Below are 18,489 nucleotides of genomic sequence, written 5' to 3' on the forward strand. Positions count from 1 at the left end.
ACAATGATGCTTGTGGGAGTATGATGTCTTCTTCATAACATTACAGAACCTCTTCACAACAAGACACAATTATTCAAATTAGCCTCTGAGCTAGGGCTGTCCCATGGGAGTGAGGGCTCTTGCTCCCTTTATGGACCAGAGATGAAGTGTGCTGACCATGGCCTTGAGGAGGCAACCATTTGGCCCAAATGGAGACTGGCATGGCCCAGCCTCCATCCTGCTCCACTTCCTTCCAACCTGGTGACACATAACCAGTTTCTGTGGCACTGGCAACAAGGGCTTCTGCAGTGCTCCACAGAGATCACACATGTACCAGGACCTTGCCGAAGTATGAGGCCTCTGTGCGCCATTGACTTTATTGTTGGAAGGCTCAGGACATGGTTATGGTGATCAAGTAGGTGTTCCATCCCATTTAATGCTTTGAGCTGCTTCCCACTCCTAGCGCTACCAACCCCCCTTCACCTGACCCTGTTTTTTATTCTTCTAACATACTATATAATTTACTTATTTATTATGTTTATTGTTTGTGTCTTACACTAGAATGTAAGTTCCAGGAGTGCTTTGCTCTCTGATGTATCCCAAGAACCAACATCGTGCCTGGCACTTGTAGACATTCTAAGTTTTTTATAAATGGAGAAAGGATGAAAGACCAGAGGGAGGAAGGAAGGCAGGGAGGGGGAGAGGGAAGAAAGGAAGGGTTGCTATTTAAATCATGGTCTTCTCATTACTGCAGCTGATACGACTTCTCCTGCAAAGCAGATGCATTCTGGAAAACGTGTATAAAACAAACTCAAGTGTTTTGAATTTCCTTTTCCTAACTGTCATTGTAATCATGGGTGTGGGTGTTAGTGAAAAAGTTTTAGCCCTTATATATCACACATGAGAATCCCAATGTATTAGTTTTCTAGTGCTGCTGTAACAAAGTAATACAAGCTGGGTGGCTTAAAACAACAGAAATGTATTCTCGCACAGTTCTGGAGGCCGGAAGTGTGAAATCACGTGTTGGCAGGTTGCTTCCTTCTGAGGGCTCTGAAGGAGAATCGATTCTATGCCTCTTCTAGCTTCTGGTGTTTGTTGGCATCCTTGGCATCCTTGGCATTCCTTGGCATTCCTTGGCTTGTAGATGCGTCACTCCAATCTCTGCCTCCATTGCCACATAGGCTTCTTCTCCCTGTGTCTCTGTGTCTCCACATGGCATTCTCTGTGTACGTCAGTGTCCAGATTTCTGTCTTCTTACAAGGACACCAGTCATATTGGATTAGGGCCCATCCAAATGACCTCACCTTAACTTCATTACACCTGCAAAGAGTCGCTTTCCAAATAAGGTCACATTCACAGATACCAAGGGTTAGGACTTCAACATGTCTTTTTTTGTTTGAGGAAGATTAGCCCTGAGCTAACTACTGCCAATCCTCCCCTTTTTGCTGAGGAAGACTGGCCCTGAGCTAACATCCATGCCCATCTTCCTCTACTTTATATGTGGGACGCCTACCACAGCATGGCTTTTGCCAAGCTGTGCCATGTCCGCACCTGGGATCCGAACTGGTGAACCCCGGGCCGCTGAGAAGCGGAACATGCAACTTAACTGCTGTGCCATGGGGCCGGACCCCAACATGTCCTTTTTGGGGGACACAATTCAACCTGTAACACTCAACATTCCAGCTGTTCACCTCAAGGAATTCTCTATGCTTGTAAAAGGGTAATCTCAGGTCATTTAATCTGCAGCAGTAAACCTGCATGAGCACCCTAACCAGAGGTTCGTTTCACAGCTGGCCACTCTTCCTGCCCCCATCCAAGGTCCTGGGGCAGGGTGAGGCAGGTGGAGGCACGGGGAAGGCTGTGTTGGGAATGGAAAGAGAAGACCCTTATCCATCCTGCACTCTGCTGGGGAATGAGTTACCCAGCACAGAGCGTAACAGACAGCCTTTGGAATGGTGCACCCCAGGCATTTTTGATCCCAGTTACGCCAATCAATTAAACAATGTTGAGGACACATCTTGAAATGAGGGCATTAGTGCGTTATGAAACTTATACAAAATTAGAATTTAAAAGGACTAAATAAATAGTACATTCATTAGTTCTTTCTCATATTCCAATGCATTGTCTGGCTCACCCAACTGCTGCCCTCCACCCCCATCCCAGCAGACACTTACCTAGCAATTCGCTGGCAAATGTTTAATAACCAGTTCTCCGGGGATGGGTGGTAGTGGGAGGGAGCTCTGATATGAAGCTCTTGCCAGTTTCCATGGCATAAGACTCCCTACATGGCCAACTTCAAACTGCCAACATGAAGTCACTAAACATGGAGTTGGTGTTGGGGAAGTGGGAGAATTCCCCCCACCCCCACCACTTTTCCTTAAGGTTCTTATGGCTGGTCAAATAATCAAAACGGCAGGTTAGCAGGAGAAAAATCAAAGTTTAATAGCATGTATACATGTGAGAAACCCAGGGAAACTGAGTAACTCAGCCATCTGGCTGAGGCTGCCTGTTTAAATATCTTCAGCTACAGACAAAGAGGACGTTAGTGATAGTGATTTGGGCCTTCAAAGGGGAGGAAGACAATTTACATAGAGATGGTATGCAAATGTTTGTTAAACAGGTTTTGCTGGGCCAAAAAAATGGGTTTGTTGGTGTCCTTTTATCACACCTATTTTCTATCATACTGTAGCTATCGTGTGGTATGAGCTCCTTTGTGGAACAGGCCTTCTATGCTAAATTCATTTAGGCAGTTTGAGAGGGGAAGGTCAGATGCTCTTCCTGAGACTTCTGAGCCTTTATTGTCTTCAGCTCAAAATAATCCGCATACCAGAGTGGTGCATCTTGGGGCGGCCTGCCCTGAACCCTATCATTGGTAAGAGATGCTAACAATTGGCTCTTGCAAGCTGATAGAAGCTGGCTGTAGCACACCACTGCAACCACCTGTAACATCTTCATTTTAGAGCAAGTGTTGGCAAACCGTAGCCTGCAGGCAAAATCCAGCCCACTGCTTGTTTTGTATGGTTTGCTAACACAGCCATGTTCACTGGTTGTCTATGGCTGCCTTCATGTTGCAACAATAAAGCTTATAGCCTCTCAGCCTGCAAAGCCTAGAATATTTATTATCTGGTCCTTAACAGAAACTTTGCTGACTCCTGCTCTATAGGGCAAGAGACCATAGACTGTATGCAGCCTCCAGACATTCATCCCTGAGTCAGTCTGGAACTTCAAGCACAGCTTCCATCAGAGAGCTGCAATGCATGATGGTTGGGTTCTCCATTTCTCTCACAAAAACCTACACTATTTTTTACTGCAAAAGTAACACTAGTTTGTTTCATTTTGTTTTGTTTTTTTACTTGGCCCAGCTTCTCTTGGCAATTCTCAGCAGGAAAATGCATTCCAAATTCCACCTAATTGGGGGATCTGGAGACTTTGACACTACCTTTTACTTCCCCACAGTCCTCTTGCAGAAGGTGCTATGTCTGAACAGCTCCATTCAGGAGCTTGAGGCAGGATCATACGTCAGTTGACCCAATGGGGCAGGGACAGTCTCTTTTTGCAGAGCAGGCAGAGGGCACCATTTGGGAGACTGTCATGGTCATGGTGATTTCTGGTTTGGAAGGTAATTTTCACATGCATTGAGTGATTGTTGCATCCCCATAATGCTGTGAGGAGGGCAGGGGGGAGTTTTCGTGCCCATTTCATGGATGAGAAAACAGACTCAGAGACAAGTAACTTGGCCACAGTAACCCAGATTGTAAGTGGCAGAATTCCAAGTGCTCTGATTCCTACTACAGAGCTCTTTCCATTGTCCCTGAGCTGCTACAACACAACTGTGCTTAAAAATCACCTGGGAAGCTTCTTAAAAATACACATTCTCAGGGTTGCACATTTAAGCATTTCTGGGATGTAGCCCAGGAATCTACCTGCGTTTTTAAAAAGCCCCCGAGTCATTCTGATTCAAGTGTTTCTTTCTGGTCTACACTTTGAGAAACGCTGCCTCCTCCCCATACATTAGAAAATGATAATGTGCCTTTCTGGCTGAGAGCTATTTCCGGGTTATTGGGCATCAGCACTAGTGTTCAGTCTAGGCTTAAACACGAACCACTAGGAATGTCCTACTCCAGGTGATGTAAGCTTGAACCACAGAGAAATCTCATTGCATTGCCTGTCTGGTGACCATGCACTGTCCCCAGCAAGGATGCATCCAGCAGAACACAGCTGCTGAGAGAGGATTATTCACTCAGAGCCTGGACAGTGTGGGCTGCCTGGTGAGGCCTCCACCAGTTGACTCATTCATTCAGAAGTGCTTGTGCCAGGCTCTGTGTTAGGTGTTGAGGATGAAAGGCTGAGCAGACTCAGATGCAGCTCTGTCCTCAAGGAAGTTACAGTCTGGTGGGGAGACAGATGTTAATCAGGCCAACCACAAGTGCATATGGAGAAGCAGTGCCTGGTGCATGACGGGGGTGTGTACCCCAGCCAGGAAATCAGAGGGGCTTCTTTGAGGAAGAAACACCTGAGCAAGATAGAAGAAAGAGTGGGTGTTAGCTAGGCTCAAAGTGGGAGAACTTTCTGTCATCTTTGAGGGGACTTGATGAGTTTCCTTTACTGATAGAGAAAAAAGCAAAGATGGAGAAAAGGGAGAGATGTGGACAGCATGGAGCCAGCTATGTCTCCATAGTTTGCAGGGATGGTTTTTCACACCCCAGGCTGTGGTACCCTGAATATCCCATCTATATGCCTTTGGGAACCTCCTTTTCTATGGAGGGGGAAAGGGAGGGAAGAGTGCTTTAGAAGCACAGGGAGCCCCTGTCACCCATCCTTCTTCCACCCTGTATCCTGACATGCATAAAACACATTTCCTGACCTGACAGGTAAAACAAGTGATGCTGGAAGGGCAATGAATGAGAACGGGCCTTGGGCACATTTACAGCGTGAGACAACCGGTATCTCTTCCTTAGAAAATTGGGGAGAGAAACTGTTTTATTCTTCTTTACACAACTCCAAAGCAGATGCTGGCCCTTGATCCACTTTCTGAAACTGTAGCCACAGCCCATGTATTACCCAAGGCTGCAGAAAGGAAGAAAGGGCTGGCAAATTTCAGAATGTTGGTGTGTGCCAGTTATTTCCTGGCTCGATCCACAAAGTCTCTCAAGAGAAGGATGGACTCAGACCAACACTCACCAGATGGCAAACAAAGATGGAAGGAAACACTACTTTGCTTAGGGAAGGGGCTCGTCTGCAGCCTGCAATCTAAGCTCACTGCAAGTCCCATTTTTTTTGGAGCTCTGCAGGACTGAGAAAGCCAACTGCTTCTGTATGGACCATAGAAGCCGCAAAGTGGCAACTTGCACAGTAGATAAGATCGGGGCCCCACATCTTTATCAAGCATGGTGCTTTAAGAATAAGTATACAAATACGTTTATTCAAATAGATCAGGCATGGTCCTTTAAGAGTTAGGTCAAGTCAGTCAGCCAGCAAGTACTAGACTAAGGACATTTATAATCTCATCTGAGCCCACTTTGAATGATCTCAAGGCAGCATCATTAAGTTAAGGACCTTTCACAACCCAGATCACTGGCTAAATGCCACTGCCAAACAAGAACTGTCGGTTGCTAGAACTCTCCAAATGAGAGTAAATGCAAACAGTTCCAATGAATGAAATACTAGGAGAGCACTTACACAATCATATAGAAGGGAGAACTCTTGAAAGCATTGCAAATGCAAAGTAATTTTGATTGTCCATTTTCTTTGAAGTGTAGTCAAAGACAAAGGCCATGCAAATGTTAAATCATGCGAGTCATCAAGTCGTTTTATTCTTAGTCTTGATATTAGTCACGCTATTTTGGACTTTATATCAGCAGATAAATCCAATGAGTAAGCAAATTTTGTAAGTATCAAGACTTTCAGTTAGAGAGTAATTGCATAGCTCAGTGAATTATAAAAGAAAGGCATAATTAGAGTTTCCATAAATGGTTGGCTTTTAGTCTTAAGATGACACAAACAAGGTTTGTCTTTCTGAAGGTTACGGAGGGGGAAAGATCAGCAACATCACAAAAGAAGACACTCACCTCCAGACCCCAGATTTTCACTGGGCTCTCCCATCTGTAGATAATAGTTTCTGTGTGGGTGAGAAGCACTCCAGACTTTAAGCATTACGTCTGTTGCATGCAACCCTAGAACCCAAACCCATACAAGCCTCCAACCTCCCCTGCCCCCAAATTTGTGCCTGGGGCCTCAGTTCCTGTTCTGATTGCCCACCTGGCACTCTGACCCTACTTTAGGATCTGGACCTTGTCTTGCTTTTGATCTACACCCAGATGAGTGATGAGCGCCCTGCTGCTTGTCTTCAGACCTCCCAGAAGCTGCTTCTGTCTGCCACCTGCTCCGGATTCTTTGCCACTGACTCCTCCCATCTGTTCACATCCATTGCCCCATTTTCTCCCACTGAGGACTCACAGACAGTGCCTTGCCATATCCCTTGGGGCCTGGACCCCACTGAACCTCTCTGTTTACACCTGCAGCAGGATCAGCCTCCCTAGAATTCATCCAGCCTCTACTTGCATCGCTAATTTTAGAGCTTGCATTATCCAGGCTGCCCTCCTGGAGGAGATAACCAGTATGGCCTGGCTCTATCTTGAGAAACAGGCACCCGAGTGAGGTTGGACTGTTTAGAAAAGCAGCAAACCCACAGGCACTGAGATCCTCGCTCCCCAGAAATTTATTTCAGTGTAGAAGTTTGTAATTAACCACACTCTACTTTTTATATCCCAAACTACATACACTTTAAAGGCACAAATGACACTGAAAACAAAGCCCATGTGCTTGCTGGGTGAAGACAACATGTTATAGGGAGAAGATATTTTCTTATTTGCTGTTCTCTGGAAATAAACAAAGACCACTCAAATGAGAACAAGCAGCATCTCTTTACTCAGAGCTGGCTCTAGCAAGAGAGTCAGCCACCATCACTTGCATTTGGCAGTGATTCATAGGCAGGGAGAGGAGTGGGAAAGCTTTATGGTGGCAAAGAAGGGAGGGCTGCAGGAGTGCTTTGATTGGAGTTGGCCTGAGGAAGCTAGAGGCGGGGCATCTCTGTGATTGGTTTGGAGAGCATAGTTGGTTTTTTCTGATTGGTCCTGAGTTGGAAGTGGGGATAAAAGTAGAAAAGTTGTCAGTTATTGACCAAATCTTGATTCTGGGCAATTACTACAGAAGTTGAGAGTTAGAGTTCCATTGTCATGCATGGTTTGGCCGTTGTTAGTTTGTATACTCCATCTTGTACTACATTGAGATTCACACTGGTATTTTCAAATTCAAATTGTGTGTTTTTTTCTTTCCCTAGATCTTTCGTCACTCCCACAGGTTGCCTGGGAATGTTGGAGGTGTAGATGAAATATCCGTGATTCGCAGCTGACTCCAAGGTGAAATAGGAGCCAATCTGTTCCTTGAGGAAGGTGAAGGGCAGACTTTCCTTACCGTTCAGTGAGTTCAGTTCTTTGATGTTCTTTTTCTGAAAGAAGAAGGAGAATTTATGAGGTAGCCAGGCTACTTTGTGAAGGAAAGAAGGAAAGTTCATGGCAGTCTTTGCCAAAATTTAGGTTTTCAGCCTTAACCTTAAGGCTCCCCACTTCCCTGGGCAGGAGGGTGGGGAAATTTCTTTCCCAGATCTCTTACCTTTAGTTGCAAAGAGGGATGCTCTGGATCTTTGACTGTGTCGCAGTGGAGACAGAGCTCTCCTTTAGAGACAGCCAAAAAAATATGATTTTCTTTCTTGATACTAGTTGTACTTAATTGTGAAGTTGATATATAAAAGGTCTCTGGAAAAAGTCAGAAAACTGGTGAGTAGAAAAATAATCTTTTTTTCTGTTGATGTTTCAAGTACAACAACCCTCTTCCCTTTGGCAATGTCATCAAATTCTCACACCTGAGTTGGCCCAGGAGCCAAGGGTGGGAAATTCTTGGAATTTCCCTTTCCCTATGCCTCTGGCTCCTTCTTTCCACCCCTTCCAGGGAAATGTCTTTAAGATCAGAGACTTCTCTGGGCCCATCTCCCCACCCTAACTGTTGCCTGCCATCAGCTGGCCCTTGAGGCTGTTTCCCCAGGAAGCAGGCTTTTGCCCATGGCAGAGAGGGGAGTGGCTGAGCTGCCCCTATTGGGTGAGGGGGTTAATACAGCCAAGGGAGAGTGAGAGAGCACAGGAACCACTTCTGCTGAGTAAAGCAAGGTTGAGAATCACCTGGGGTTGTGGTGCCTTTGTCTGGAACTGCTTTGAGGACCCCATTTTCTAGGACAAGAACTTGCTGGTTTGGGTCTCGAATAGTACACTTCATTAACTTTATAGATTTGATTGTTAAATCTGAAAAACAGTACCTGAGATTATGAACAATTAACATGCTTCAGTTCACCATTCTCATATCCCCACTTGCTCAGTGGGCTCAGACAATATGTTTTCCTCTCATTAGTTTTTCCTGTTACTCCATCTCATTACTCTACCTATAGATGAACTTTCCTGATTAACCACTTGTGCACTGGAGTCAGATTGAGTTGGAGTCAAATCCTTGTTCAGTCATTTTCAAGCTGAACAATTACTAGACTTTTCCAAATGTCATTTTGCCCACCAGTAAAATGGGGGTAAGAAGAGCTATCCTACACAGGGTTGATGTGAGGAAGATGGAGGGATTCAATGAAAGTTCATCATTATGATTAGTAGTATTGATAACATCCAATGGAAGTTCATCATTATTATCATTAGTAGTAGTATTGATAACCCTCTTTGCTGCACCCTCTCACTGGTGGGCCCATGTTATCAGAAATGTCTGGGTGGCATGGATCTCTGCAGAGTTCAGCACCATCTGGGCCCATGGTGAGAACAGTGGAAGTGTGGGGAGGATGAGGTAAGGCAGGAAGCAGCCAGGAGCAGAAGCTTTGTGTCAGGAAGGGGATGGAAATGGCAGGAGTTTTGAGGAAAATGCGGAGGGGTTGTCCCTGCCCTTGTGGAGTCTGAATGGGCAGGACCAGCTGCAGGAGTGGCCAAGGATTTGCTTGAATATGGGGGAGTTTAGGCATTCAGTCTAGTTGGCCCTGCCTAGAGGGGGCAATCCTAGACCAAGAATTTGTTGCTATGCCACCTCTGCTAGGTCAATTGACCATTCTTCAGTGACTGAACTGAGGCTTTGCATGGGGGAAGGTACGAGCCCACATAGAGCACCAATGTTTGAGTCTATTTGGCACAACAGATGTAAAATGTGATAATGAGGTAGACTATCCTGTAGATTAGTAATTATACTATATAATTAAATACATACATAAATGTAAACACACACAGAGTCTTGCTTCCTACTCACTTGTGATCCTGATGCCTTTAACCATCCTTTGTGCCCTCCTCCCTGTCACCTACTATCCTCCTCGTCCCTGTCCCGAAATCCCGGCTCGCATGCCACCTCCTTCCTCAATTCCTCCATCAATCCCTTATTGGGAGTGACCTTTTCCTCTCTGAGCTGCCCAGCTCTTGTTCTGTGCTGGGGAAGGGCAGCAGTCCTGGAATATCTTGTATTGCAGTAATTGCGTGCTTGTATAGGAGTCATTTCTGACTCATTTGATGTTTCTCGTAGGGCCCTGGGTGGGGCTTTCAGTAACCAGCACTTGATTAGTATTTGCCGAGTTGGCGTCTCTGGGCTGGAGGAAGTTATCAGTATGTTTCTGAGGGCTCTTCTGGCACAAGCCATCTGCGACTTTTGTTGGGGAATGAAACAATGAGGACTGAAACCAACTGAAGATACAATCTATCAGTATTCTCAAGTTTGAATTGTATTTTTGGGAAAAAACAGACTTACACAAAAAATGGAATAAAAAGTACTTGAGTACTAAAAAAAATGGGATACTTCAACACTAGCTGGTACCTATAAGATCTAATGGAAGTAAACGTCTGATCCTTTACCAAACTTGAATCACAGATGCACTCTGTGGTTAGCACAGACAGGAAGGAAATCACCATCACTAAGGTAGGACTGTCCACTGCCAAATGAGGCAGCCTAGGACTCAGCCCTGTCCTGCATCACAATGGCGTGGTCGTTCCAGCAGGTGGACGGGTCTTCATCACCTGAGCTCTTTCAGCCTGCATCCCTACCATTCCTCCACTCTCGCTTCATGCTTCAGCTGTCCCAAACTCCTTCTCTTCCCATATCCTCCCCCACACCTTTGCTTACGCTGTTCCTTCTGCATGGAATGGCTTTCCTCCTTTATCCTGCAGGGTAATTCCAACTTTTCCTTCAAGATTCAGTGCAGGCATCACCTCCTCTTGGATCTATCTCCCAATTCCATCCCTCAGCATAGGCTGGTTCTCCGTATTCCTATAGCAACCTATGCTGCCTTCTACAGCAGCCATTACAAATACACACTAAGTCAAAATTAGCGTTGGATGTCTGTCCTCTCTCCCCTCCCCCACCAGCCTGTGAGAGCCAAAAGACAAGTGAAAGTCTTCTTTGCCTGTCTGTATGAGCACAAAGGGCATGTTCACAGGACCCTCTGTGCCTGGCCCCACCGTGTTCTTGGCATACTGGCTTCTACACACAAAGTCATTGCCCAGGGGTCCTATGCCAGGGCCTGAGTTCCAGGTTGCGAGGACTTGGGCCAGCTGTGAGCTCTCATCTCTTACTTGCTTTCTATCATCGGATCTTTAGAGCACTTTACAGATGAGGAAGTACAGGACCCATGGAAACATTCTGGGACTCAAACTGAGGTCTTCCTGCCACATGTGATGGAAAGACCCCCAGAGTGGAATCGGGACTGGTAACCCTGGCTCTGCTACTTGCTAGCTGAGTGTCTTGGGCAAGTTCCTCACATTTATGATGCTCACTCTTTATTGGAAAAGTGGGAATATAGTAATATTCTAGTAAAATTGTTGTGAGAATTAAATTAATTCCCTTATGGAAAGAACTCAGCCTGGAGTTTGGTATATACTTGCTCAATAAATGTGAGTTTCTTGTCACTTCGTCAGAGCACCAAGTCCTGTGTTAACCTCCTGAGCTTATTCTTCCCCAAAAGGTTAACATTCTCAAAGCTGAAAATGCAAGGGCTGGGGTGCTCCCTCCCACTATTCATTAGATGCCCCTGGGAGAGAGTCGCTCACCTCCTTGGGGAGGCTTAGCTACCCACCACCCTTCCCTTTCACCCCAGGACCCCTTGGACAATCACCTGAGTGGCTGGAAGCCTCCGAAGGAAGGCCGAGGTCCGTCACCAGGGGACCTCTTGCTGACGATAGGAGTCAAAGACAACAGGTTAGCAAGTGCAATTCCATTAGCCTGGGATGCTTAACTTCTGCAGTTCCCAAAGCACCATCTGAAGAACACTCACACAGAAAAGTGCTAATGCTCCTAAGGAGGTTCCAGGTCCAATAATTTTGAGAGATTCTGGATTGAACAATGTTAAGTCAGGTTCCTTAAAGCAGGACTTCTCAGAGCCATTTTTTTGAAAATATTTTGTGAGGCAAAACAAGAGTTTTGCCAATGTTGACCTACCTAGACTCCCTCTTATCTGAAGGAGGATCACCTTTCTCGCTTTGGAGATTGGAGCTTTAGGTACGCCTTTCAACATGAAGGATCTCGGTCCTTCTTCTTTGTGTGTGGCAGAGTGGGGAGTTTAGTTGCTGCACACCAGTCAATGGGAGAAGCAGTGCTTTAAAATCTTTCGTCTGAGCCCATGTGTGAAACCTGTCTACTCCTGACACATTTGGGGTCCTGAATCACAATATGTCCATTTCCACCACTTTCCGTACTGTCCCTGTTTACGTAACATGCTGGGAAAATTCCTGGAGCCCAGTTCTTTTGCAAATTGGACAAAAGAAGAATCATTTCCGTAGACAGAATTTAACATGTTCCTGTTTGGGAGCCACTTTTTGATGCCAAGGATGGCTTTGAAGAGATTTCTTACATTCTGTCTCTGGCTGGGATTCATGCTTTTCTTCGCAAGACTCATGGTCAGTGTTCATGGCTGAGCTCCCATCCAAAAAGGATATCACCCAAGCTGAGAATTAACACAATGAGAGAGGTGGAGGGAGGCAGAACCTGCATAGATTAGAGGATATTGGTTATGGAAACTTCCAACCCCAGGAAACCATCCCCAGTGCCCCTAATACCTACAGGACCTTGCCCTATCTCTCCTTGGGAATGTTGCCTTAATGTCACAGGGCCAGATCATTCCAATTCATGATGGAATTCTGTTTAGATTTTAGCCCACTAAAGCAGTTCTGTGGTTTGCCTAACAAATAACAATGTATTTTTGGCCACTTGCCATATTTTGTTTCCCATGTACATGGATTCCCAGGAATCACCTGGGAGTCTTGCTAAAATGTAGATTCTGATTCAGTAGGTCTGGTGGGTCCTGAGGCTCTACATGTCTAACAAGTTCTCAGGGGATGCTGCTGGTTCACAGACCATACTTTGAGTAGCCTGGCTCTAAGAAACTCAACTTCCGGTGCCTTGGAGCAGAGCAGGCTCACAGTCATGCTGTACTGTGGGTTTGGAGGGACACGACCTCAGTTCCCTTTTGGACCTGCACAGCACTTTACAGTGTAAAAGCCCTTTTGCATACACGACTCAGCACATCCTCACCATGAGACTTCAGAGGACATGGGGTGAGTATTTTCAGTTCCTTTTTACAGATGAAGAATCTGAAGTTGAGAGACCTCTTGTAGGTCACAGAGCTAGAAACAAGTTGGAGAGCCCTGGAATTCAAATCCCCACTTCCTGGTGCTTTTGCATCATGTATCAGTTCCCACAGGAGAGAGCACCAGGTGGGATGGAGGTCACCAGACATGAGTGCTCATCTCAGCCTCACTACCAGTGTGCAGGGTGACACGGTAAGTTATGTAAGCTCTCTGGGCTCCCAAAGACGTGGTACACAGACGGGATTCAGTAATATCTCTGAAAGTGCTGACATTTTGTGATTCTTTGTGGCTGGAGGAGTTTCCCAAACTTTAAAAAGCACGTGAATTACCTGGGGACCTTGTTAAAATGTAGTCTGATTCAGTAGGTCTTTAATGGGGCCCAAGACTGCGTTTATAACAAGTTCCTAGGTGACATTAGTGCAGTGGATCCATGGACCATGCACTTAACCCTGGCTGTATCTTGGGATCACTTGAGGAACTTTAAAAATTATAAATCTCTGGGTCCCATCCCCAGTGACTAACTCAACTGGCTTGGGGTGGGGCCCAGAGTTAGTATCTTTTGAAAGCTCCAACTGATTTTAATATGCAGCCAGGGTTGAGAATCACTGTGTTATAGGGTTGGGCTCCTAACTGGAAACAGTTTGCACCAACAAGTGACACAGCTTTCTGATAATAGTTGAGCAACCCTCCCAGATTTTCTGATACTAAGTGAGTCACGTTTTCAAGTTGTTACCAGGAGAGGAACTACTTTCCTGCCTTTGTTGAATTTCTTTTACTATTCTAACTCCAGAGTCCTCTGCAAATCCATTGGGAGATGAATCTATAAAGTTACTCTCTTCGCTACAGCAGAGAGTAGAGTGTCAGCCTGTTTGTGCCAGATTCTAGTTGCGGTTCATGGTAGGAAAGCAGTACCCAGAAACCCCCTCCTCACAACAGTCCCCATCTGGATCAGACAGAGTCACTGCTACAAGGTTTTCTTACCTTGCCAGGACACTTGGAAGTCACATTTATCCCAATTATTAGTTTAGAATAGTGGTTCCCAAAGTGTGCACCAATGTGCCCTGGGGTGGCTTAGCATATCACAGGGGTGCCATGGGATAGTTTAAATTTTTGAGGAAAAATAGACATCTGTTACACTCATGCAAACCACTATCATTAAGTTGTTTCAACCTGAATTCTTAAACAGAGCTGTCAGACATTTCTTTTGTCTTAGATGCTCTATGAAGAAATTCCTCAGACATTAAGGGCACTGTGAACTGAGAAAGTTTGGGAACCTCTGGTTTAGAAGTTGGAGGTAGCATTCCTTGGGCAGAGTACTGCCTTGGGATTAGTAAATCCTGTTGACAGTGCATTCAGGTGTGGAAAGAAAGCTCATAGAATGAGATTGAGATGTGCTAGGAGTCAAAGAGGACTAGATTGATCTGCCCAATAAAGAAGGAAAACTGATGCTTTTACAAGCAGCCTGAGAAGGACAAGGCAGGGGAACTAAGAATACGGAATAGCCAAGGCAAAGGAGAGAAGAGGGAAGCTGGGACCAGAGGAGTAAGATGGCCTCTGAAGTCATTGAGAAGTGCCTGATAGTGGTGTCACTGATAGATGTCTAGCAGGAAGGGTGTAAATTGCTTGCTGGGCCTCTGTCAACCCCCATGGCTACTAGCTCCTTGCTACTCAAAGTGGTCTGGGGATCAGCAGCATCAGCATCACTTGAGAGCTTGATAGAAATGCAGAGTCTGAGCCCCCCCCCCCCACACCCAGGAACAGATGTTGCATTTTTGCGAGATCCGCAGATGATTCTCATGCACACTGGTGTATGAGAGGCACTGTGCTAGCTGAGAGATTCTCAAGCTCTGGGACGTTGAACTACCTAAAGGAGTTAAAAAAATATTGAAGCCTGGGAAATTCCTATTGAGTTGATCTAGACAGCAGACTTAGCATCAGGGTATTTAAAAGTCTGCCAGGTGTTTCTAAAGCCAAGTTTGAGAACTACTGGCCTGGTACAACTGCTTTGTGAGAGTGGGTTTTTTTGGGGGGGAAACCAAAGTTCTGGATCAATTTGGAACCAACATAGGAAACAATTGAAATATGTGAGCCATGAGAGAGATCAGCAGATATAAGAAATTAGTGACTACAAGAGGTATCCCTGAGGTATTAGGGAATAGGGTAGGAAAAATTGGGTTTCCACCATACGTTGGATAGGGGATTAAGTCAATTCCTACTTAAACATTGCAAAAAAGATAACCCCAACAGCCTGGAGGACTTTGAGACATCTAGGTGACTGACGTCTAGTTATGGATAAAACTGGCTCACAAGGCTAGTGAAATTTACAACAGATCTTCAGATGGTATCCACTCAGGTGGTATCCACAGATATCACCTAGAAAGAAGGCTATATTCAGCCATCTGGGATCTGTCTCCATCAAGCAGAGAATACTCAGAGCAGTGGATTCCAAAAGCTCTTTCCTAAGACAAATTCTCTATTTGCCTTCAAAATTACTCACTCCAGCTCCTGGAACAGAGGAGGGAGTGACATCAGTGGTTCCCTACTACAACGCACCAAGGTACCTATGTTCTCAAGCTCCATTCTCTCCTTCCCCCTACATCACTCACAACCCATTGATTTCTAGGGCAAGTCCTCCTGGGAGAAAATGTCTGTTCATATACTTTGGAGCAAGTTGCTCAGAGGAGATCTTAGGGACAAAATTTGGAAAAGTTTGAAAAGCCATAAGGAGGAGGTCCTCCTAGTGAGAAAACAGCCAGGCCAAGACAATGAGTGCTATTCCATCTCCCCATCCATGCATGTCTGTAGCTAAGAAAGACAAATTAGGCTTTGGCCAGAGGGTTGAGAAGGGCCAAAGTGGCTGGTGCCCACAGCCTGGAGGGTATTCCAGAAACAGGGGATGAGGACCACATACCTGGGCCAGGGATACGCCGTGCCTGTGGTTCTGAGTGGATGTTGGAGCCCTGGTGTGTCTGGTATACCACTCAGGCTGTGCTCATCGGGAATGCATAGTGAATGGGAGTGGGTAGATGTGAAATTATGACAGCTACAATTAGACAATAGCTCATTGGTGGGGCAAATTAAAATGACTGCAAATTCTTTGATGTTCTTCTCTTTGAGAGGTGTGGTCTGTGTTCCCTCCCTTTGACTCTGGGTAGGCTCTGTAATTGCTTGGCCAAGAGAAAATAGAATGCAGTGGAGTTATGCCCATTTCCATCCTCTTCTATGTCTTGAGGACCGGCAGCTTTTACTTCCTGTCTCTTGGAATACTTGTTCTGGCAGACCAGTCATCATATGGTGAGAAATTCCAAGCAGCCCCACTAAAGGGCTGATGTGGAAAGGAACTGGGGTCCCACTGACAGCCCCAGCTGAGTTCCTAGCTGACAGCCAGCATCAACATGCCAGTCAAATGAGTGAGCCTCCTGGAAATGTGTTTTCCAGCTGCAGTTGAGTCACATGAAACAGAGTAAACCATCTCAGCTGAGTGCTGCCCATATTGCAGAATTATGAGCAAAATAAGCCACAATGTTTTGGGATGGTTTGTTATGCAGTAACAGATAAATGAGAAAAGACTTTGGTACCAGCAGTGAGGTGCTACAGTAACTAAAGCTCAAAACATGTATGGGTGGCAGGTGGGAGTTGGAAGGCTCTGAAAGTTTGAGGGTGAGAGTTTGAAGGACAGCGAGGAAAATGCCATTGAAAACTGGAGAAAAAAATGATGTGTGTTGTGTAGCAGTGGGAAGATTAGCAAAACTGTTGCCTGAAGTAATGTGGAATATTTTAAGACCTCAGACAGATTTCTTGACATGCCTAATAGGTCCTTTAAAAAACTTTAAGGGCTTGTCCCACAGGTGACTCAAGGGAGAGAGGGCTGTCTTGAAAGAAATTCAGGGTGTCTTTTTGTCTAATAAAATGGATTATAAATTGAGAAGGTAAAACACTTTTAAAGGAATTGTAGTGGCTTGGACTGAAAGGGACAGAGAAGTAAAAAAATAAAAGGAGACCTTAATATATAAGATATAATATATATAATAAAAATAATGAGCACAAAGATGTCCACATCCTAATCCCCGGAACCCATGACTATGTTACCTTACGTGAGAAAAGAGACTTTGCAGATGGGATTAAGTCTAAGCTCCTGAGATGGGAGATAATTCTGGATTATCCATGTGGACCCCATATAATCACAAGGGTTCTTATAAGTGACAGAGGAAGCTAAGAGGGTCAGAGTCAGAGGGATGCACTGTTTAAAAAGACTGGCCCAGCCATTGCTGGCTGTGAACTTGGAAGGGGGCCATGGAATGTGTGGGCATGGCCAGATTTGGCCCACAGACCATAGTTTGCCTGATTTAGATGATGAGGGCCTGGACTCCAGGTTGATGCCTTAATTGGATAAGATTATTGGGGCCCTTGGCAGGGCATAAGTATATTTTGCGTAAGGGAGAAATTGAAATAATCTGTGGCCAAAAAGTAGGCCACGATAGATTAAAAATAAATGTAAATTCCTTGACATTTCTCCCATTGAGAGATGGCATTTATGTGTATTCCTCCTGAATTATTACAGATTCTCTGATGGATCAGTAGGATATGCCAGAATTGTGGTATTACCAGTTCCTAGACCCAGGCCTTGACAGACAAGCCACTTCCACGATTCTTCCACTCTTCTGTAGAACCTGGCTGCCATTCTGTAAAGAAGCCCAAGCAGCCTTTAGAAGAGGCTGTGTGGAGAGGAGTTGGGCCCTTGGCCAATAGCCCTGGCTGAGCTCCGAGTCAACAGTAAGCACCAACTTGTTAGCCACTTGAGGGAGCTACGTTGGATGTGAATCCTGCATTCTGGCTAAACTCTGTGAACTGTCCCCACTGAGCTCTGTCCAAATGGCAGATTTTTGAACAAAATAAATGATTGTTGTTGTTTTAAGCTACTGAGTTTTGGGATGGTTCGTAATGCAGTAGTAGATAGCAGAGATATTTGCCTTTCTACAGTCTTTTATTATAACCATCTTCAGTTGCATGAAACCATCTAAACTATGATGAAGGAGGTAGAAGAAGATGAGGTGGCTGAACATCCACTTCTATAGTCAGGTGTCTGAGAAAAATAGCTACAAGCACAAGAAAAAGGGGAAAGAGTAAGTAAGTCAGGGAGTGAGACTGGGTTAGGCAAGATTCTGCTCTCATTTGATTTTTCTTAACAATCCCGGGAGTCCAGGTAGAAGTGGCCTCTCCCATCTCTTCTTCCAGGTGCTCTCCACCTCCTCCCTGTCCCCCTAATCTTTAAAATGTGAAGCACCTCCAGGAGACCTCCCTTGACCAAGCCCCCCTAGAACCTACTTCTTCCTACAGCCCATTGTTTACTTGATTATTAATTTCACTTTCCTTATTTTTCTTTGTAAACATTCCTTAATATTTATTTATTTTTAGCATGACTATGTTTCTTGATTGACACAAAGAGATAGTTAATTCAGGGAAAAATCCATAAGCCAGTTTGGAACCCAGCACAACCACAGGCATACTGATGGACATTTATTGAGCACTCAGTGTGTGCTGCACACCGTCTCTGTATTACTGCACTTAAGTCTCACATCTCCCTTAGCATACACATAAAGGAACAGGGACTTTGAGGCTAAGGAAATTGCCCAAGGTCACATGTCTGGGAAGTGGAAGAGGGGCTGTAGCTCATGTTTTTCTGACCTCAAAGCAATGTTCCTAACTATTCCACTAAACTACTTCTTAGTCACTATGCACATTTAATGTCTATCCTTCTATTCTTTTATTTTCATATATATTTATTTTTAATTACAAATATAGACTCATGCATGAAAAATTGATTTGTTTTTGCACTAACCGTGTATCG

The 18,489-nt window shown here is 45.1% G+C and overlaps 1 protein-coding gene across 1 annotated transcript; it reads right to left on the reverse strand.

Moving 5' to 3' along the window:
• Positions 1 to 6,063: 6,063 nt before the first annotated feature.
• Positions 6,064 to 17,485, reverse strand: LOC106838558 (interleukin-37-like). The gene is made up of 6 exons (XM_014852745.3): positions 15,553 to 17,485; positions 11,906 to 12,039; positions 11,171 to 11,227; positions 8,214 to 8,333; positions 7,651 to 7,793; positions 6,064 to 7,486 (listed from the first exon to the last, which is right to left on the reverse strand). The coding sequence occupies exons 2-6, from the start codon at positions 11,961 to 11,963 to the stop codon at positions 7,199 to 7,201; spliced, it is 666 nt and encodes a 221-aa protein (XP_014708231.1). The 5' UTR covers positions 11,964 to 12,039; positions 15,553 to 17,485; the 3' UTR covers positions 6,064 to 7,198.
• Positions 17,486 to 18,489: the final 1,004 nt, after the last annotated feature.

This window comes from Equus asinus, chromosome 6 (assembly GCF_041296235.1).
Source record: "Equus asinus isolate D_3611 breed Donkey chromosome 6, EquAss-T2T_v2, whole genome shotgun sequence".
Taxonomy (NCBI): Eukaryota; Metazoa; Chordata; class Mammalia; order Perissodactyla; family Equidae; genus Equus; species Equus asinus.

Bases quoted from the DNA above. Each gene is read 5' to 3' on its own strand.
- LOC106838558 (XM_014852745.3), bottom strand. From the start codon at position 11,963: ATGAACACTGACCATGAGTCTTGCGAAGAAAAGCATGAATCCCAGCCA. The intron at 8,334-11,170 runs GTGATTGTCCAA...ACTGTTTTTCAG, and splicing joins GGAGGCTTCCAGCCACTCAG to ATTTAACAATCAAATCTATA. The intron at 7,487-7,650 runs GTAAGAGATCTG...TTCTTCTTTCAG, and splicing joins ATCCCTCTTTGCAACTAAAG to AAAAAGAACATCAAAGAACT.